This window comes from Haematobia irritans, chromosome 1, assembly GCF_050003625.1.
Source record: "Haematobia irritans isolate KBUSLIRL chromosome 1, ASM5000362v1, whole genome shotgun sequence".
Lineage (NCBI taxonomy): Eukaryota > Metazoa > Arthropoda > Insecta > Diptera > Muscidae > Haematobia > Haematobia irritans.
Genome location: NC_134397.1, coordinates 54,091,760 through 54,114,382, shown reverse-complemented (window position 1 = coordinate 54,114,382; position 22,623 = coordinate 54,091,760). Strand labels below are relative to the sequence as shown.

The following is a 22,623-nucleotide window of genomic DNA, read 5'->3' as shown; positions in this document are numbered from 1 at the left end:
AATTGATTAGCACGGCAACCCTATTGAAACAAAAAGTCATCGTCTTTGGAGCACCACAGAGCGGCATTTGTTTTGCTAAAAATATTGCAAATCATTTACGAATTCGACTTAAGGACAACAGAATTACTGCAAAAACCCAACAACATGTCAATCTTGGCTTATAATGGTGGTTGTGTTGTAGCCATGCGGGGTAAGGAATGTGTGGCAATTGCCACTGATCGCCGTTTCGGTGTCCAAGCTCAGACCATTGCAACAGATTTCGAAAAAGTGTTCCAATTTAATCCACGCATGTTTGTGGGCCTAGTTGGCTTGCAGACTGATATCCTGACAGTGCGAGATCGCCTTATGTTCCGTAAGAATTTGTACGAGACCCGCGAAAATCGTGAAATGCAACCAGCACGTTTCTCTGCGATGCTGTCCAGCTTCCTGTATGAACACCGATTTGGACCATATTTTATTGAGCCGGTTATTGCTGGCTTGGATCCAAAAACCATGGAACCTTTTATCTGTAATATGGATTTGATAGGTTGTCCAAATGTTCCCGATGATTTTGTTGTGGCTGGTACATGTGGCGAACAATTATATGGTATGTGCGAAACTCTGTGGAAACCAGATTTGGAACCTAATCAATTGTTCGAAGTTATCTCACAAGCAATGATCAATGCTTTCGATAGAGATGCCATAAGTGGTTGGGGTGCTACCGTATATATTATTGAAAAGGACAAGATTACTGTGAAAACACTAAAGACACGCATGGATTAATCATTTTCGAGAATAGCAGAGGATCATTACTTCAATGTATTACTGCTTTTTATATCTAATAATAATAATTTTGTAATTAATTGTCGTAAGAAGAGGTCTAGGAATGTCCAGTTGATAAAATGAAAAAAAAAAATAAATAAAATTTGTTTTGAACAAATCAAGTTGTGGAAATTTATTCAGAGTATTTTGAAAACAATTTCTCAAGGGGGTTGAAGCAAAATATTTTTAATAATCTTCAAATGGGGAATAAACTGTTACACTATATTGATCATCCAAGATACGTTTTTTACACAATAAGCTCCACACGCAGTATAAATGAAGAGACCTTTTTAAATTTAAATAATCTACATGAAACATAAGCTATTTGAAATTTTAAGAAAAGCGAAATTTTGATTTATATTCTGGACGTAGTATTCGGCAAATCGTCTTAAATTTACTTGATATATATGTATGTAGCCTTTTCACTTAAAACGAATCTTTACATGAAACATTTGTTCAAATCAAACGAATACTTCTTCAAATCAATTGAAACCGTTTACGATTCATATGATATGAATTTGATTTTTTGCAAAATTTTCCCCCGAACTTCAATTACTCTACTATAACCCATTTTTGAAGGATTTCAGTACATATGAAATAATAACTATGGCTATATGGATATTTTTTAAGCTTCCAAGTTAGCCTTGAATTATTTTAATTTTCGTAGGTAGTTTTGCCTCCGCTTTTATATAACCACAGACTATTCCAATTTGATAACACATGGTAACTTCTGCCTTTTTTCTATAGAAATAAAATTTTGACAACGTTTTCTATAGAAATAAAATTTTGACAAAATTTTCTACAGAAATAAAATTTTGACTAAATTTTCTATAGAAATAAAATTTTGACTAAATTTTCTATAGAAATAAAATTTTGACTAAATTTTCTATAGAAATAAAATTTTGGCAAAATTTTTTATACAAATAAAATTTTGACAAAATTTTCTCTAGAAATAAAATTTGATAGATACCAAATGTTTAAAATCGAAATGGGTTTATGTTAGGACAATATCAAAACAAGAAACCAGACATAGCATGTTCCACAGACTATTCCATTGTAATACACATGGTAACTTCTGCCTTTTTTTAAACAGAAATAAAACTGATACAAATTTCTATAGAAATAAAATTTTGACAAAATGTTCTATAGAAAAAAATTTTGACACAATTTTCTATAGACATAAAATTTTGACAAAATTTTCTATATATTAAAATGATGACAAAAATTTCAAAACAAATTTTCTATAGAAATAAAGTTTTGACAAAAGTTTCTATAGAAATAAAATTTTTACAAAATTTTCTATAGAAATAAAATTTTGACAAAATTTTCTACAGAAATAAAATTTCGACAAAATTTTCTATAGAAATAAAATTTTTACAACATTTTTATAGAAATAAAATTTTGACATTTTCTATAGAAACAAAATGTTGATAAAATGTTCTATAGATATAAAATGTTGACAAAATTTTCTATAGAAATAAAATTTTGATAAAATTTTCTATATAAATAAATTTTTTTCTATATGAATAAAATTTTGACAAAATTTTCTACCTCGATCTCGTTTTTATCAACAATTATCAATTGGAAATAAAACTTTGAAAAGATTTTCAATTGAAGTAAAATTTTTACTTATATAAATAAAATTTTGACAAAATTTTCTATAGAAATAAAATTTTTACAAAATTTTTTATAGCAATAAAATTTTGACAAAATTTTCTATAGAAATAAAATTTTGACAAAATTTTCTAAATTTTTCTATAGTTATAATATTTTAACAAAATTTGGTATAAAAATAAAATTTTGACAAAATTTTCTATACAAATAAAATTTTAACAAAATTTTCTATAGAAATAAAATTTTGACTAAATTTTCTATAGAAATAAAATGTTGACTAAATTTTCTATAGAAATAAAATTTTGACATTTTCTATAGAAATAAAATTTCGACAAGATTTTCTATAGAAATAAAAATTCGACAAGATTTTCAATTGAAATAAAATTTTGAGAAAATTTTCTATAGAAATAAAATTTTGAGAAAATTTTCTATAGAAATCAATCTTTGAGAAAATTTTCAATAGTAATAACATTTTGACAAAATTTTCAATAGAAATAAAATTTTGACTAAATTTTCTATAGAAATAAAATTTTGACTAAATTTTCTATAGAAATAAAATTTTGGCAAAATTTTCTATAGAAATAAAATTTTGACAAAATTTTCTATAGAAATAAAATTTGATAGATACCAAATGTTTAAAATCGGGAAATGGGTTTATGTTAGGACAATATCAAAATAAGAAACCAGACATAGCATGTTCCAAAATCTCAAATACCTGAAAACAGAAATATAATCGCTAAAGACTGTTGTGTGATAACAATGCTCATATGGATACTGCTTTATAGTCATCGGGTTGACAAAGGTGGGACATTTTAATTACTTGTAAGATACACTACTAGTTTCTTATGGTGATTTCGATTGGGGAAAAAGGTGCAACATTCTCGAAATTGATTGCCCCATATGAAGGACACTGTCATAGATTTTGGATCCGGTATCCCTCAAAATGTTATGAATTAATAATAACTTTGGAATGACACTATCATTTGGGCGAAAATACAATGAGGAATGAAATAAATAATACAATAACTTTTCTTTTACATCGATCGATCTTTGAAAGCATACTTTTATTTTTTTTTTATTTTCAAATCATAATTCTAAATATTTACCATATTTTAATATTCTAAACTTTTAACAGCCATAGCAATGGCAGATTCCTTCGTCTTGGCCCCACCAATAAAACCAGTATGATGGACAAATACCAAATCATCTATACCAGTTAATTTAGAAAGTTCGTCGTCTCTCAAACCTCTCCAAGGTTCGGGCAAAAATTTACGCCCTAAATAGCTTTCTGGACTAATTGGAACACCGGCAACACGCCAGCCACCGGATGTATCGGTGAAAACTACAAGTTTTGGAACACCGACTACATCATATTCTTTTTCTAATTCAACCAAATGTTGTTTCCATGGACAAAATCTGGGAAGTAGCAAAATTTCTCCAGATTGGTGGACAGATTTGGCATTTACCAAAGCTTCGCGTACATATTCTCTGGCTTTTATCCATGATCCTCCTACAGATAGAACATGATCAACAAATTCCTTGCCAGCATATTCCATAGCTTTGGCAAATCGTTCATCTACATTGACACCTGTGCCTTCTTCTTCCCAAGACGGATTGAAATTTCCCACCCTACTTGAAAGACCAGTAGAGATTTTGTATAGCGGTTCTACACCGTCTGGGTGCATGGGGACTCCATTATCAATGGCATCAATCTCTCTTATGAAATTACGGTATATTTGAACGTATGTTAACTTCAAGTTGCCGGAATTTAATGATATATTTGCCTGCTTTTTCAGTATCTCATCGATAACACGTTCACCGTAAAAACAATAGACTAATCCAGCACTACTTAACCTAGGATGATATAAAAACAATAATGAATCACGTGGTGCATCTGTTTTTTGTTTTCTTTTGAATTCGATCTTACCTAATTTTGTTAAATTGATCACCGAATTCCGGTCGCAACGAACTGAGTGTTTCCTGAAATGATTTTTGATGATGGTCGTACCATTTCTTCTCATGATCAAACTCACCTCCCACATCTACAATTATGTTGCATTTCTCACGCAGTTCTGTATCGTTGCGGGAACGGAAAATTTCAGCGTTACTGTACTCAGGCAATTGTTTTAACATAAAACAAGCCAACACTTCGTCACAGTGAAATGTCCCACTGTGAGTTCCAATAATAGGTTTTGCTTCCGTACATTGTCGTTTGGGGCTAGTTGCGGCAGGTGGTGACATTGTGAATTGACTGAATCTACAAAGCTGCACTTTAGAATTATTATTTATAGGTTATTTTTCATAAATGTTATTCTAGAGAAAAAGTTCTACCTTTTCTATTAGTAAAACTTGTTAAGCCGAAGAGCGGCAAAAAATATGTGCTAATCCTATTCATGCTGCCAATGTTAATAAAAAAATCGATTCCGATAACTTCACATCGATTGTTTGGGAGTTGCTATAATCGATGGGAATTATGAATGTTGCCACATTATTTTGTGATCACATATTCCATGATGCAATTATTAAAAATACTGAAGGGCTAAATTCTAATTTTGCTATACCTCTCAGATTTTTTCCAAAACTTCATCGACTTCTAACCCCTATTTTTATGAAGCTCCGTTAGTGTTCCGTTAACTAACGAACTTTTAAATCGTATTATGGACAAAGCTGTCTCTTGTCTATATATTCCATATGCCAGTTAGGAACTTAACTGCCAACAATTTTTCAGTTAAAGTTAACCGGAGGGAAGATATTTGCAATTTACTTTCCGTTAACTGGAAGTTAAAGCCCAACTGAGCTACATGAAAATGGCGGTAAGAGTAGATTACAACAACTAGTTTTTTCCTGTCCGAAGTAACCGGGTAATCGGTTCTAATGTCTAACCCCTATTTTCATGAAGCTCCGTTAGTGTTCCGTTAACTAACGAACTTTTAAATCGTATTATGGACAAAGCTGTCTCTTGTCTATATATTCCATATGCCAGTTAGGAACTTAACTGCCAACAATTTTTCAATTAAAGTTAACCGGAGAGAAGATATTTGCAATTTACTTTCCGTTAACTGGAAGTTAAAGCCCAACGGAGCTACATAAAAATGGCGGTAAGTAAATAATCTCTTATAAAAATGGTTCTTGTGAACCGATAACTTTGAAATATACATCTCTAGAACGCTAATTATAATACCTTTCAAATTATGTACACCCAAAGAAATTTGTTAGTAGGGACAGCAGAAAAGTCTGCTGAAAATGGGACAGCAGTCATTGTTTGCTGAAATAGCAAACATTTCCTGCTATTTTTGAAGCACGATTACACTAAAACATGTTTTATTTTGGCTAAAACAAATAAAAATGTCAAATTAGGAGCTATCCTAACATAATTAACACAATATTTTATGAATATCTATAGTATTTGACCAAAAATCTGAATATTTATCGAATTGAGGCATAACAGCAAACAAAATGTTTGCTGATCGTATTTAGGAGCTTGTAAGTATATTACAGTGCAAAAATATACCAAAAACTACTTTTGGTTCTTAAATAGGCTTTGGGGAAAATTGTATAACCTAAAAATTTTATAAATTGCTGTTCATTACGCCCTGAAGTACAAAAATATAACAGCAGACATCGACTGCTGTTTTTAGCAGACTTTTTTCTATGAGTGTATGAATCCCCTGCCAACATATTTTGAATTTGACGGCGCTTCTGAGAATCCCCACCACGTCGAAAACAATCGTATACGACATCCAAAACTCGTCGGAAAAGCGCCGTCACTATTGAGAAGTTGTACCATGCCAAGTTACTACCAAAAAATATCGCATGAGTGCAATTACTAGTTGCCTTTTTTATTAAATTTAGAAAGACGCCAATAAGAGCCCCTTCAAACAATCAGAAAAAGTGAATTTTAAGATAATGGTAAAAGAATCATTGTGGTCAAGTAAAACACGATTGTTTAGATGTTTATTAATTTGGTTAAACATTTATAAATTCTTATAAATATAACATTTATATACTATCACAACACATTTAACATAATTTTTTTATTAATAATAGAATGATGTTGATTTACAAGTGACAAGTTATCAGCCAGTGTGTCTGTAAAATATCTGAAAAATAATCACTTTGTTCCATTTGGAAAGTAAAAAATTGTTCACCAATATACCTTTTACAATTTTAAGCGAAATAACTTTGTTTTCAGAACTTCATTATCGTTTTTTTTTAATAAATTATAATGATGGCAAAATACTTTCATGTACATTTCATACTTTTTCAGTGTGTAAATATAGCGATAGGCGAAACATTTTTGCCGCAACGGCAAATACAATAAGCTTGACGGCGAATAATTCCCTTTTTCTCGTTTCCTAGCGTTTTTTGTAGTCAATACAGCATGCTTTGACAATATTAAACAATGAAGTTGAATAAAAACATACAATGGCTTGTTATTTGTTGAGTTATTTCAAGAAAAAATAATCTACACGTGTCCAGACAACAACAATTCCTAGTGGTGAGTTAAAAAAAATTGATAAGCGATGGCAACACTATACCAGTTTTCGCCAAGGAGTTAGAATAAGTTTTAATTTAGCGACACGCCGCTAGCCGTCACGGTATTCCGTCGCGGATTTTGGGCTTCCCATCAGAAATACACGTAAATAAGTGTTCGCCTACCGCCTATCGCTATGGTTATATTTACACACTCATACGCTTCCCCCATCACAGTTGGCGATTGTTGCAGTGTCACTTATGAGTCTGTGGTAGCGATGAGGATGAAATGGAATTTTGAAATGCTGGCAGGGTCGATCTATTCGATATATCAGTTCCGTATATACAGATGAAAACGTGTTTTTGGAACCGGGTTTTTTACAAAACAAGCTCAAAACTCAAAAACTACTCGATATAAAGATGCTAATTAAACGAATCCGTTTTGTAGCTTATACTTTTACCACCACAGTTAAATTTAGGCCGATATCTCCACTAGAACCGGAGATATTAAACGGTTTATATTCATATCCGGTTTACAAAGAAAACTGAACATTTTTTCCAAAAAATTTTTGAAAAAAATTCTCCTGCGGCACATTCTACATACAAATTTTTGTTACAACTGCTTCTTTTATTTAATTTCTTCATAAAACCGAAGATGTTAACCTATTAATATCCATATTCGGTTTACAAAGAAAAATGAAAATTAAAAAAAAAATGCTCGATGTTTTTGAAAAAAATGTCATCAATACCCAGTTTTAGGACACACTTTTCGTCTGAGACACATTTTACATATACATTTCTCTTCTTAAAAAGAAAAAATATTTTTTTGTTTTTCGTTTTGTTTTTGAAATATGTGACTTTCCGAACAATCGATTCATTATAGCCAGGTTCCCATAACCGCCGACAGTGCTCGTGTCGAACATATCCCATGTATTGTTCACATTATAAGTTAAGTCCGAAGGCATAATCGATACTGCTGCATGTTTATGGGATCGATAACACATTTACCGATTATTTAGTTATCGCCGACAAGTCGTATCGATCCGACACACTGTAAGATTCTTTACAAACACCGACATTCCTTCCGCAATAACTGATAGAATGTAAAGCGCATAAAACGACTTCTGTTTAGTTCTACCCGAATCAAATTTTAACAGAAAATAAAATAATAGTTTTCTATGCTAAGGTCCACATGGATTCATTTAAATTTATCAGCGCATAACTCCGGTACTAGCAGAGATATCTGCCTAAATTTTACTTTAACGGCGCTTGGCGTTTCACAAAATATAAAATGGCTTTGTAACAATAGTGATGGCAAAATACTTTCATGTCCATTTTGTACTTTTTACTATGCTTCTCCCATCACAGTTGGCGATTGTTGTAGTGTCACTTACGAGTCTATGGTAGCGATGAGGATGTAATGGAACTTTGAAATGCTGGCAGGGATAGAACTGATTCAAAAATAGCAAAACTGACATAAAACGATTTTTAGTACGAAATTCCATCTTTCAAACGCTATATAGTGGAACTCTATCCGCTGTCTTAAACCCACATCAAATTCCTATGTTATATTTTCTTTCCTTTAATTTCAATGGGGAAAAGAGATAAAAAATTTATTCAAAATACAGTTTTTAAAAGTTTTGCTCAGTTTCTAAATATGCCCGATATCTTTAATAGCAAATTCTAGTTTTTTTTAATAATTTTGTTATTGTTTGCTGACTCTGTTCAGAATCTAACTGGTTGAAAACTTTTGTTAAAATATGTGGAGAGTAACCAACCATTAAAACAACAACATTATTCGATAGCAACAATCAATTAACACTTTCCGTCTAATTAGAAATTAAAACAAATTATGACTAAAACAAGATTAACAAACAGTATAAGAAAAAATGTAAGGAATTATGTCAATAATGTTCGCATTTTTCTCGAGAAGTGGGTATTAGTATGTACATGGAATATTTTGACAAAAAATTTCTATAAAAATAAAATTTTGACAAAATTTTCTATAATTTTTTTCTTTTTTGAAAAAACTTTTCATAAACAATATTTGAAAAAACATTTTCCATAAAAACATTTTCTTTTGAAATAGAAACCAGGGGATAAAGCTGGTATAACAGCTCGATCGAAGATGGGAGGGAGCCACGGTTGCCACTCGATCCAAAAATAATCTACCAAAATTTGGACAAAATTTACCAAAAAAAAAAAAAATACCAAACAAAAAAATTTTACCTTGTCAAAATTTTATTTCTATAGAAATTTTCTCATATTTTTACTTTTATAGAAAATTTTGTCAACATTTTATTTGTATAGAAAATTTTGTCAAATTTTTATTTCTACACAAAATTTTGTTTTATTTCTATAGACAATTTTGTCAAAAATTTATTTCTATAGAAAATTTTGTCAACATTTTATTTCTATAGAAAATTTTGTCAACATTTTATTTCTATGGAAAATATTGTCAAAATTTTATTTCTATAGATAATTTTATCAAAATTTTATTTCTATAGAAAATTTTGTCAAAATTTTATTTCTATAGAAAATTTTGTCAAAATTTTATTTCTATAGAAAATTTTGTCAAAATTTTATTTCTAGAGAAAATTTTGGCAAAATTTTAAATTTAGATGCACCTTTTAATTGGAGAGGAATATTTGGAAAAATCTACCAAAACATCAATAATTCTACCAAACCAAAAAGTATAAAAAGTATGGCAATGTTTTATGAATTACGCTGAACCTCTCCAAAAAAGTTTTTGTTTTTTTTGTACCAAAATTTAAGAATTGGATATATTCACATATTTCCAGAGGGAATGGACTCAATTGTTTTAGCGAGCCTACATCAAAAAGGGATGTCACTATAACCTAACCTAATCATTATACAGTACAACCTAATATAAAATTTAAGTAGAAATTCGAACACACAAAATTCGTAGTCGGCTTACATTTAGTCGATTGCACAAACTGTAATTGTTCGGTAGTAAAAGTGAAGAGATCGTGGTACGTTTATGAGATATCTACAACGGAATGAGAAATTCAAATGTAACGATATCATATTTGAATTTGTTCTAAAACCACCATTCGATAAAAATAAAAAGTGAAAACATGGCGGAAGCCCGATTGAGAAGAAATGCCAGTCGTCATATACCAACAATGTATGTTCCACAAGTGTAACTAAAAAAACAACCAAACAAAGAAAATACTAACTATTTAACATATTTAAATTTTCCCGGTAATCTTTATAATTTTTAAATAATTAATTGACAACAAAATTATCAATATTCGTGGGATTTTGTTTTGTCAGTAAGTCTTTTGTTTTTTCTAAATGGAAAACACGTGATGTAAAATTCTCGCAAAATTTGCAGTTGTTTTACAGAGTTATTATTTAAAAAGACACTTTCGCATAGACGTTTATCCAAATGCAATCGCTTATTAAAATTGTGCACGAGGTTGAATTGGAAAGTTTATTGTTGTGTGAATTTTTGATGATAATTATTAGCGGTGCCAACTCTAACGATTTTTCGTTATTTGAAAGATTTTTGGTGGTAAATTTGACATGTGACGATTTCTTTAAACAACGTAGATATACACGCAAAACAATAATTCTTTCCTCCCAAACGAAATTTTAGACAAACAAAGTTTGTTTCTCATTTTCTTTTAGCTGTAAGGAAGTTTATTGGGAAGAAGAGTATATACATTTTGTGATAAACCTTTATCCTTTTCCAGGATGTAAAAACAATGTCATAAAGACTAACTCAAAAAAACAGCCTTTTTCTGGCTAATTGTATTTTCCCTCACATATTTCTCACTTCCACGAGGTTTTTTAGTTCTTAGCACCTTTTTCTCGGACCATACAATTTGTAAGCCAACACACGATACATTGAGCTATGTAGCTGCTATTGTCACCAATAGACAATTATCCATATAAGTTATATTTATATAGCATAGCTAGCGGCGCCCGCGAGCCGATTAAATAAACTTTATTTAACAGAAACATACATTTAGTTGGGCATCGCGTAGCAGTGGTTGCTACGTCCGCTTTACATGCCAAGGGTTGTGGGTTCGATCCCTGCTTCGACCGAACACTAAAAAGTTTTTTTGTTTTTTTTTTTTTTTTTTTACATATATTCCAGATATGTTCGGAAGATTCCGAAAAGATGTTCAACATTACGTACTACTATACAAAATTTTTACTTAAATTCAGAAAAGATCAGTGCTTGACATAAACGACTGTGTTGTTGGTTCAAAATTATTTTTTTTATTGAAAAAATTAAAATTTTTTAAAAAACGAATTTTTTTGGTGATAAAAGTTTAAAATTTTCGAAGCTATTCAAAAAACTCTAAGAAAAGTAAAACGTTTTCGGTACACGTTTTCCAAACGTTTTTTTTTCTTTGCGTGTAAGATTACGATTTTAAATCATGTTTTTTATGGTGATTTTCCAAAGCAACGAAGCTTGGTTAGGTTAGATTACTGACAAGTTGTAATTTAAACAAGCTTTTTTAAAATTCAAAATATTAGCATCATATCCACGGTTGCCACAGATGGTAGAATTCTACCAAAAATGGTAGATTTTTTACTGTTTGGTAGATTGGTAGAATTCTTGACGTTTTGGTAAATTTTGCATAAAATAATATTTTGCATAAAATAATAGAAAAATAAAAATTCGAAAACATTTTCTATAGAAATAAAATTTTAACAAAATTGTCTATAGAAATAAAATTTTGACAAAATTCTCTATAGAAATAAAATTTTAACAAAATTTTCTACAGAAATAAATTTTTGACTAAATTTTCTATAGAAACAAAAATTTTGACAAAATTTTCTATAGAAATAAAATTTTGATTTTCTATAGAAATGAAATTTTGACAAAATTTTCTATAGAAATAAAATTTTGACAAAATTTTCTATAGATATAAAATTTTGAGAAAATTTTCTATAGAAATAAAATTTTAACAAAATTTTCTATAGAAATAAAATTTTGACATTTTCTATAGAAATAAAATTTTGACAAAATTTTCTATAGAAATAAAATTGTTGTTGTTTTTATTGCAGCTTAAAACCATACATTGACTAAACTACAAGTGCAGCTTAACCTCTATTGGTTAAGCTACACTTGTAGTTTAGTCAATGTATGGTTTTAAGCTGCAATAAAAACAAAAACAATGCGCAAAGAACAAAACCAACAATAACAAAACAAAACTAAAATTTTGACAAAATTTTCTATAGAAATAAATTTTTGACAAAATTTTCTATAGAAATAAAATTTGGCAAAACTTTCTATAGAAATAAAATTTTGACAAAATTTTCTATAGAAATAAAATTTTCTATAGAAATAAAATTTTAAAAAAAATTTTCTATAAATATAAAATTTTGAGAAAATTTTCTATAGAAATAAAATTTTGACAACATTTTCTATAGAAATAAAATTTTGATAACATTTTCTATAAATATAAAATTTTGAGAAAATTTTTTATAGAAATAAAATTTTGACAAATTTTTTTATAAATATACAATTTTGAGAAAGTTTTTTATTAACAAAATTTTCTATAGAAATAAAATGTTGACAAAATTTTCCATAGAAAGACAATTTTGCCAACATTTTCTATAGAAATAAAATTTTGATAAAATTTTCTACAGAAATAAAATTTTGAGAAAATTTTCAATAAATATAAAATTTTGAGAAAATTTTCTATAGAAATAAAATTTTGACAACATTTTCTATAGAAATAAAATTTTGACAACATTTTCCATAAATATAAAATTTTGAGAAAATTTTTTATAGAAATAAAATTTTGACAAAATTTTTTATAAGTATACAATTTTGAGAAAGTTTTCTATAGAAATAAAATATTAACAAAATTTTCTATAGAAATAAAATATTAACAAAATTTTCTATAGAAATAAAATTTTGACAAAATTTTCCATAGAAATAAAATTTTTATAAAATTTTCTACAGAAATAAAATTTTGAGAAAATTATCTATAAATATAAAATTTTGAGAAAATTTTCAATAGAAATAAAACTTTGATAACATTTTCTATAGAAATAAAATTTTGATAAAATTTTCTATAGAAATAAAATTTTGAGAAAATTTTCTATAGAAATAAAATTTTGACATTTTCTATAGAAATAAAATTTTGACAACATTTTCTATATATATATATAAAATTTTGAGAAAATTTTTATAGAAATAAAATTTTGACAAATTTTGAGAAAGTTTTCTATAGAAATAAAATATTAACAAAATTTTCTATAGATATAAAATTTTGAAACTATTTTCTATAGAAATAAAATTTTGACAAATTTTTTTTATAGAAATACATTTTTGACAAAATTTTCTATAGAAATTAAATTTTGGCAAAATTTTCTATAGAAATAAAATGTTGACACAATTTTCTATAGAAATAAAATTTCGAGAAAATTTTCTATAGAAATAAAATTTTGACAAAATGTTCTACTGAAGATTTTTTTGTTTGATAGTTTTTTGGTAGAATTTTCACCAATTTTTGGTATATTATTTGTGGCTCGAGTGGCAACCGTGATCACCGTCTTCTTAGTATCATATCCCATGTAAACTGAACAACCAAATATTGACATTCGCCCATTTCCAGATTGGCTTCGACTGTGACTGGCTTGGCCAATGAAGCGAGCCGAGATACATTTAGATTTTTCTTAGCAATTATCCACGCGCAGAGAAGGGCAAAGATCACCCCAAATATGTTTGAAGAGCAAAATGTTATTTTTGGACGGTGACTATGGAACCTATTTGTAGCAAAAATTACGTTTTCTCGGCAAACATATACATGATTGCCAAAATCAGATATATATTTTTCTAGAAAAGAACATGGTTGCGACAAACATGTTCCATGCTCACCGTAAAAAAAGAAACATTTTACAGGTGATCATATTCCACGCGCAGAGAAGGAAAAATATCACTATATAAAATGATTAAGAATTACACACAAAATATTTTTTCTGATTCAATCACGAAATGAATTGATCCAATTAATTTTTTAATTGAAATGTCTTGAATCGCAGAAATGATAGTATCAATTAGAAAATTAATTGACAGCCAATTAAAAAATTCATTTATACTATTAATTTATGTAATTGATTTTTGTTTCAATTAAACAAATTGTTGGATCAATTAAATTTTTAATTGAATAGTTTTTAAAACTCAATTAAGATTTTAATTGGAACATTTTTCGTGAAATTTTTTCTGGTTTATAGAGATATTTAATTTGCCGTTTTTTATCTAACATAGTCTCCACCATATGGAAAAATAATGTTATGAAATAAAACTATACTTTGCCATCGGCAACTGTTACCACAGCTCAAGTTATACGATTGTAGTTGACGGTCTTTAGTTGAACTTTGTACGAAACCAATGGTGGAAGGTACATAAGATTCGGCTTGGCCGAATTTTCGTCGATATATATTTCTTTTTAAATTCTGATTCTATGTTTTTTGAATCAGAACCACAATTTTATCTCATGTTATGAGAATTTTTAAGCCAGGACCGAAGAATGAAGTCGACCCATTTGCGGTCGATCCATAGTCTGTCGGCGCTAAAATTGGAGCCAAGACTCGGCGGCTTCATTATCTGAGCAGCACATGTAACCTTACGGTGGTGGAGATGTTTATGGGTGAACCCTTGAGTCAATTTGAAGTTAACAGTTGATAAGCATAGACAATTTTGACTATTAATATCCCTTGTCAAGACAATTTCCCATGGTTATCTGCAGATAACCACAAACAAAGATCCATTTCAACCAGTTTCAACCAGTGCTGTGAGCATTTTTCATCAACCTGGACTCCGCGAATTGTAACTAAAACCCAAAACTTAGGATTTTAGGGGTCTAAAAGAGCTCTATATATCAAATGTAAAGTAAGTCTATATATAGGCTCCCGTATGGGGGTTGCGGGGTTTGTGGCAATATTGGCCACATCCAGCGAGATTTACACAAGACGGAGCCTTAACTAAATCTTATCCGATTCTGTGGAAAGTCTGGGAAAATCATCGCTGATGTTGTGCCATTTTTGTCGAAAGCCGAAAAATTATCTAAATCTGAACCAATTGGGATGAAATTCGATACACTTAGATTGAATATTAAATCTGTTATCTGAGTAGAATAAAATCAATTTAAGTAAAATCCCGTTGAAAATGGGTGTAAAATATGACTTTTTCTACCATAGTTTCCAAATCAGACGTACATATAGGGAAGCTATATTCAAATCTTAACTAATTTGAACTCAATTTGGCACACATTGCTGAAATTTTAATTCTGCTCTCACTGCAAAATTTAAGGTAAATCGAAATGAGGCTTTGACCTCCGGTGGTCATATAAATCAACATATAAATCAGTAAAAAAAATTAGCCGATATGAACTAAAAACTGCTATATTGATTTTGTGGTAAAAAAAAAACTTTGAATCAAATTTTAGTCAAATCAAATGATTTTTTTTTTATATTTCTTTAGAGATCTCAAATTCGTATGAACATTTTAGACTGGCAAAAAATGCTAGACCTATTGGCAAAATCCGACTAACCCCACCTTACTTAAGTGCTCAAGATGCCAAATCGGAAAATCGGTTTACATGTGAGTGATGTATTACAAAATTATCTGAAGTCCCTATATTAATTTAATATTTAAATTAAAACCGATATTTCAAAATGTTACAAATGTAATTAAGATGGATCGATTCAACCCATCTTTTAGTCTAACCTTCTAGAAAACATCATTGGAAGTTGCAGGGATATACACCCAGAAAAAAGGGGCTCTAATGCCAACTGAACATTATATTAGTTCGAGAAGATTACTTGATTTTAGTTAAAATTTGCACAATATGTTCCTTATTTGAATAATTATACCCACCACCATAGAATGGTGACGGGGGTATAATAAGTTTGTCATTCCGTTTGTAACACATGGAAATATCGATTTCCGACTATATAAAGTATATATATTCTTGATCAGGGAGAAATTCTAAGACGATATAAGCATGTCCGTCTGTTGTAATCACGCTACAGCCTTCAATAATGGCGCTATCGTCCTAAAATTTGGCACAGATTCGTCTTTTGTTTCAAGTTTGGATATAGTCCCCATATAAACCGACCTCCCGATTTGGGGTCTTGGGCTTATAAAAACTGTAGTTTTTACCCAATTTGCCTGAAATTGGAAATCTAGAGGTATTTTAGGACCATCAAAAAGTGTACCGAAAATGGTGCCTATCGGTCCATGTTTTGGTATAGCCCCCATATGGACCGATTTCCCGATTTTGCTATCCCATTTGCCAGAAATTGGAAATCTAGAGGTATTCTAGGACCATAAAGAAGTGTGCCGAAAATGGGGTGTATCGGTCCATGTTTTGATATAGCCCCCATATAGACCGATCTCCAGATTTTACTTCTTGGGCTTCTAGAATCCGTAGTTTCTATCCAATTTGCCTGAAATTTGAAATCTTGAGGTATTCTAGGACCATAAAGACGTGTGTCGAAAATGGTGAGTACCGGTTTATGTTTTGATATAGCCTCCATATAGACCGATCTCCCGATTTTACTTCTTGGGCTTCTAGAAACCGTAGTTTTTATCCAATTTGCCTGAAATTGGAAATGTAGAGGTATTCTAGGAAAATAAAGAGATGTGCCGAAAATGGTGATTATCAGTCCATGTTTTGATATAGCCCCCATATAGACCGATCTCCAGATTTACTTCTTGGGCTTCTAGAATCCGTAGTTTTAATCCAATTTATCTGAAATTTGAAATCTAGAGGTACTCTAAGACCCTAAAGGCGTGTGCCGAAAATGGTGAGTATCGGTCCATATTTTGATATAGCTACCATATAGACCAATCTCCAGATTTTACTTCTTGGGCTTCTAGTAGTTTTTATCCAATTTGCCTGAAATTTAAAATCTCGAGGTATTCTAGGACCATAGAGACGTGTATCGAAAATGGTGAGTACCGGTCCATGTTTTGATATAACCCCCATATAGACCGATCTCCCGAATTTACTTCTTGGGCTTCTAGAATCCGTAGTTTTTAACCAATTTGCCTGAAATTGGAAGTCTAGAGGTATTCTAAGACCATAAAGGGGTGTGTGAATATATTGAGTATCGGTACAGTTTTTGATATAGCCCCCTTATAAACCGGCCCTCCGATTTGGGGTCTAGATTCTACAACTACAATTAAATGTGCTGAATACTGTGTGTACCCTTCCATGTTTTGGTATAGCCCCCATTACACCGAACTCCAGATTTAACTCCTAGGGTTTCTGGAAATTGTATTTTTTATCCGATTTGCCACAAATTGAAAATATACTGGCATTTTAGACCCACAACATAGTGTATATGATTTAGTTTTATCGGTCCATTTGGTAAGGCCTCCATATAGACCGATTTCACTTATTGAGGGTATATAAGGCGCACTGATCATGAAAATTGCTTGAAACTGAATGCAAAATTTCCAGATCTTACTTCTCGTAGTCATTTACATAATTGGGATGAAAATCCACCGATTATAGATTTCAAATCAAGGCGTTATTTCATAATTTTCTTCAACACTTACAAGAGATGTTTATGATTCCTTAAAACTCAAAGAAAATTTGGTTCTTATAAATTCAGAATCTGATCTAATCTTCATAGGTAAAATCTTTACATTTATCTGTGGGAAGCGTACTGGTTGAACTGATCTGCTTTTGACAATATCTGTCATCAAACCCCCCTGAAATTTTCAAAGGAAACTATTATATTTGATTCATGGTGGTGGGACCGATGTGGACCAATTTTTGCATGGTTGTTAGAGACCATATACTCACACCATGTACCAAATTTCAGCCGGATCGGATGAAATTTGTTTCTCTTAGAGGCTCCGAAAGCCAAATCGACGGATCGGTTTATATGGGGGCTATATATAATTATGGACCGATGTGGACCAATTTTTGCATGGTTGTTAGAGACCATATACTCACACCATGTACCAAATTTCAGCCGGATCGGATGAAATTTGCTTCTCTTAGAGGGTCTGAAAGCCAAATTTGGGGGTCCGTTTATATGGGGGCTATACGTAAAAGTGGACCGATATGGCCCATTTGCAATACCATCCGATCTACATCAATAACAACTACTTGTGCCAAGTTTCAAGTCGATAGCTTGTTTCGTTCGGAAGTTAGCGTGATTTCAACAGACGGACGGACGGACATGCTCAGATCGACTCAAAATTTCTCCACGACCCAGAATATATATACTTTATGGGGTCTTGGAGCAATATTTCGATGTGTTACAAATGGAATGACAAAGTTAATATACCCCCATCCTATGGTGGAGGGTATAATAAACATTTAAACAATAAGCCAGAATACAGAATGGGCCTCTCATCGACTGTCAAATAATCATTAGTGTAGAACGTTTTGTAAATTATTTCTTTTCATTGCAATTATTTATTGTTTGTTAATATATCAGCAAGTTTAAAACAAATAGTAACTATAATAATTTGAAACAAAAAAAAAAACAAAAACAATTACAGCAATAGCAACAAGCTTGCAGAAAGATGATAATGATAAAAGTGAAACCTTGATTTAAACATTTTCAAGTTGACTATATTACATTGACTGATGCTGGTTTCGTCAATCTGCAGTTTAGACCCCAGAATGACACTCGCTTGTGGTTTCTCTAAGTTTTTTGTTTTTTGAAAGGTACCTAATGACTAAACAATACTAAACGTTCAACTCGCATCAGAAGTTTGCTTGGGAACACAGGTGGTTGTCATTTGGTTACATTGCCTATTTGTGGTATTACAAAATATCCTAAAGATATGAATAGCTTTTGTATTCAGATATGGTTAATGTGTTCACTTGTCTTTTTTTATAGCTGGATATTAGGGTGGTCTTCTATTAGCCTTAGAAATCCATTCCTGGCCTTATTTTTGATAATAAATAACACATTGTAACACAAAAAATCTAAACAAAAAATCACTTATCCCAGCCGAAAGTACTCGAAGAGAGTAGAAAAGTAATTTCTGGATTTTGTCAGATTGGTTGCCGTTTGCCTTTCAGGAGATTCTAAAGTTTTGTCGCCAAATTGGATTTGAGCACTTTTTGCAATTTTCGTATGACCATAGATCGTGAATTCGTTTGATTCATTTTTGAGGTATTCAGTCATATAAACTTGACATGTACTACAAAGTTGTTCATAATTTTATAGGCTACATTTCTTCCCTCGTCTGTTTGCTAAAATTTTCAATGGTTCAGGAGCTGTAGTCAAAAAACCGAAAAAATCGGTGATAAAAGTGCTAATTTTATCGACAATTTTGCGGTTTTGAGCATGAATATGAAAAGTTTCCGACTTAATATATTAAGCACTTTTGTTGGCCGAGTAAAGAGCTACAACTTTGTTGAATACCTCAAAAATGAAGTCACAGCATTTTTCGAGCTATGGTCATACGAAAATTGCAAAATTTTCTCAAAATCGAATTTGGCGACAATACTTTAGAGGCTCATAAAAGACAAACGGCAACCAATCTGACAAAATCCAGAAATTAATTTTCTTCTCTCATCGAGTACTTTCGGCTGGAATAAGTGATTTTTTATTTGGAGACAAAATTAATTTTTTAATTGGAAATATTTTGGGATTAATTTTATATCTGTGTGAGGAATGTTTATACCCTTCACCACTACTGTGGTACAGGGTATAATAAGTTTGTACATTTGTATGTAACGCCAGGAAGGAAAAGTCTGAGACCCATCGTTTAGTATACCGATCGTCTTAGAATTAAATTCTGAGTCGATTTAGCGATGTCCGTCTGTCTGTATGTGTGTCCGTCTGTACAGCTTGAAGTTCTAGTCCGATTGTCCTAAAATTTGGTATAGGGTCCTGTTTCGGCTCAAAGACGATCCCTATTGATTTTGGAAAACATCGGTTCAGTTTTAGATATAGCTGCCATATATATTTTTCACCGATCTGGTCATAATTGGCGTTTATATCAACCGATCTTCCTCAAATTCCGTACATCCGAACATTTTATGAGTCTCGAAAAAAATGAGTCTTGCAAAATATCAGCCAAATCGGTTCAGATTTAGATATAGCTCCCATATATAGCTTTCGCCCGATTTACACTCATTTGCACACAGTGGCCAATCTTTTATTCCGATTTAATTGAAATTTTGCACAGGGAGTAGAATTAGCATTGTTGCTATGCGTGCCAAATTTGGTTGAAATCGGTTCAAATTTAGATATAGCTCCCATATATATGTTTTTCTGATTTCGACAAAAATGGTCAAAATACCAACATTTTCCTTGTAAAATCGCCACTGCTTAGTCGAAAAGTTGTAAAAATTACTCTAATTTTCCTAAACTTCTAATACATATATATCGAGCGATAAATCATAAATAAACTTTTGCGAAGTTTCCTTAAAATTGCTTCAGATTTAAATGTTTCCCATATTTTTTACTAACATTGTGTTCCACCCTAGTGAATTAGCCGACTTACATTTTGAGTCTATAGATTTTGTAGAAGTCTATCAAATTCTGTCCAGATCGAGTGATACTTAAATGTATGTATTTGGGACAAACCTTTATATATAGCCCCCAACACATTTGACGGATGTGATATGGTATCGAAAATTTAGATCTACAAAGTGGTGCAGGGTATAATATAGTCGGCCCCGCCCGACTTTAGACTTTCCTTACTTGTTCTATAATGTCTTTTAACTAAAGTATTTGCATTGCTGCTGTTGGAAGTTAATACCAAAGGCAAGTCACCCTAATGTTCAAAAGCATTTTTGTAGACATAAAAAATACTTATGTATATGTAATTATTGCAACTTTAAGTCTTTTTCGTTCGTAAAATAAACTAATGGCAAGTTCACGCCGCGATGACATTTAGTAGCAATTTATTCGCGTATTTTATATACACTTTGCAATTCAATACAATCAGATCTACATCCATGTACCATTTATTTGTTTTATGAATGCGATATTTAATATCAAAAACATTCGTCAGACACCGGAAAGATTTTGTGTTGATCGCTTCTAATGAGAAAAGTTGTTCTTGTTGACGTTTTTTGTGTTTAATTAATTTATATTTTTTTTGTTTTATTTAAGAAATTAAGAAAATTGTAAACAAACAATTTCCACTTTATAAGGTCAGCCGGTGTTGAGCTCCCGCGGTTTATTCTGTTATTGACTACTAATTTAAATCAGTAAATGTGTATATTAAGATAGTTGTTTTATTCATTCTATTTGCTTAAATTTAAATTTATTGGATTTACTAAAAAATGTTATTAAGATTTCCACACGTGCCTTAAGATTTTTCTATTCGTTAAAAGATAAAACTTCATGTAGAACCCCTAAATAATATTACACCCAAAAAAGAGAACCCACCACAAAAGAAAATATACGCTGATTTTAGAAAATTTTTAACTATCCTTAGAAAAGAAGCAAATGAAAATTTCTGTAACCGATTTAACTTTATTTTAGTTCATGAAAATTAGCTTTTATATAAATTTTACCATAGTGAGATTTCTTTTTCTTATTTCAATTATTTTTTTATCACTGAGAAAAAAGTTATATGCAAAGTCATATCAGAGAAAAAAGTTATATGCAAAGTCTTAATTGAGTTATAAAAAAATATTCAATTAAAAATTTAATTGATTCATAAATTTTTTAATTGAAACAAAAATCAATCACAAGAATGAAGAAGAGAAAGAATGAAGAATGAAGAAAGAAGAATTTTTTAATTGGATCAATTAGTTTTTTAATTGACTTTCAATTATTTTTTAATTGATTTTTTCTTTGCGTGTAGATAAATCTAAAAAAACTTTTTTTTAGTCATAAGAAAACTTTAAATGATTAAAAATTTTAATTAATTTCAATATTAAAATCTTAATTGAATTTAAAAATATATTCAACTAAAAAAATCAATTGAAAAATTAATTTAGTGATTGAATCAGAAATTTTTTTTGTGTGTAAAAATTAACAATTTTTTACTATTCTGTACCTTATTAGTAGATGGGTCTGTATGCAATAGTTGTAAATATGATTTCTTATAGGATACAATTCTAGCATAGTCTGCTTTCTGATGTTAAGCCACATATACAATTTTTAGACTCGCGTCTGCAATTCAATTTCTTCTGTGCTTTTTGAGTTCCTTAAAAGACATTTAGGTGGGGTAGTCCATTCAATCAATCCTTTCATATTCAATCAATCCACTTTTTGTTGTTGTTTTGTATTAGGAAAAAAACAAGTAGTACCTATTTCGTAATTTCATTCCGTCTTTGAAGTATTCTTACATGGAATTTTGTTGTTCACATGTTGCTGTAATTGACAAAGTGCAGTAAATTAAAAAAGCATCACAAATACAAACAACATCAGTAAAAAATCTAAAAGTTCTGTCTCAAAAATCTATTGCATTTTTCGTTTACTGGTCGATCAAAACTAATAACAGGCAATAGCGATTTTTTATTTTTTTTTTTGAAATGGGGTTTACATCAAGCGTAATAGAATTTTTAATTAAAAGCGGAAGTTTTTTGTTCGTATTGCTTTTACATAACATTTAATTAACAAATTTAATCAATAATTATCTATAGAGAGTCAGTTTACCGATTCTAATTAGCAAAAAATACCAAGAAAAAGTGTGAAATATTATTTAGCTTTTAAATGCAAATTTGAGAAGATCTGCTAAATGAATTTTGACATCGAAATCGATGGTGCATGATTGTCAAAATTTTATTTCTATAGAGAATTTTC

The 22,623-nt window shown here is 30.4% G+C and overlaps 3 protein-coding genes across 4 annotated transcripts in view; 2 read left to right on the top strand and 1 right to left on the bottom strand.

The window, feature by feature from the left end:
* Positions 1–13: 13 nt before the first annotated feature.
* Positions 14–919, top strand: Prosbeta3 (proteasome subunit beta type-3). Its single transcript, XM_075290369.1, has one exon. It carries the CDS (start codon positions 145–147, stop codon positions 760–762), a length of 618 nt encoding a protein of 205 aa, XP_075146484.1. The 5' UTR covers positions 14–144; the 3' UTR covers positions 763–919.
* A 2,523-nt stretch (positions 920–3,442) lies between these two features.
* LOC142220936 (MYG1 protein) lies at positions 3,443–4,845 on the bottom strand. Of its 2 annotated transcripts, none has more exons than XM_075290367.1 (3): positions 4,747–4,845; positions 4,343–4,685; positions 3,443–4,269 (listed from the first exon to the last, which is right to left on the bottom strand). In XM_075290367.1, the coding sequence occupies exons 1-3, from the start codon at positions 4,808–4,810 to the stop codon at positions 3,528–3,530; spliced, it is 1,149 nt and encodes a 382-aa protein (XP_075146482.1). In that variant the 5' UTR covers positions 4,811–4,845; the 3' UTR covers positions 3,443–3,527. The 2 variants fall into 2 exon arrangements, with proteins under 2 accessions (XP_075146482.1, XP_075146483.1); XM_075290368.1 differs by having other exon boundaries at positions 4,343–4,680; positions 4,747–4,830.
* A 5,002-nt stretch (positions 4,846–9,847) lies between these two features.
* The window catches only part of LOC142220935 (facilitated trehalose transporter Tret1), a 68,863-nt gene continuing 56,087 nt past the window's right edge, over positions 9,848–22,623 (top strand). Inside the window, exon 1 of the mRNA XM_075290361.1 lies at positions 9,848–10,036. Within this exon, the coding sequence (XP_075146476.1) occupies positions 9,987–10,036 (50 nt within the window). The 5' untranslated portion in view covers positions 9,848–9,986. The remainder of the gene's footprint in view (positions 10,037–22,623) is intronic.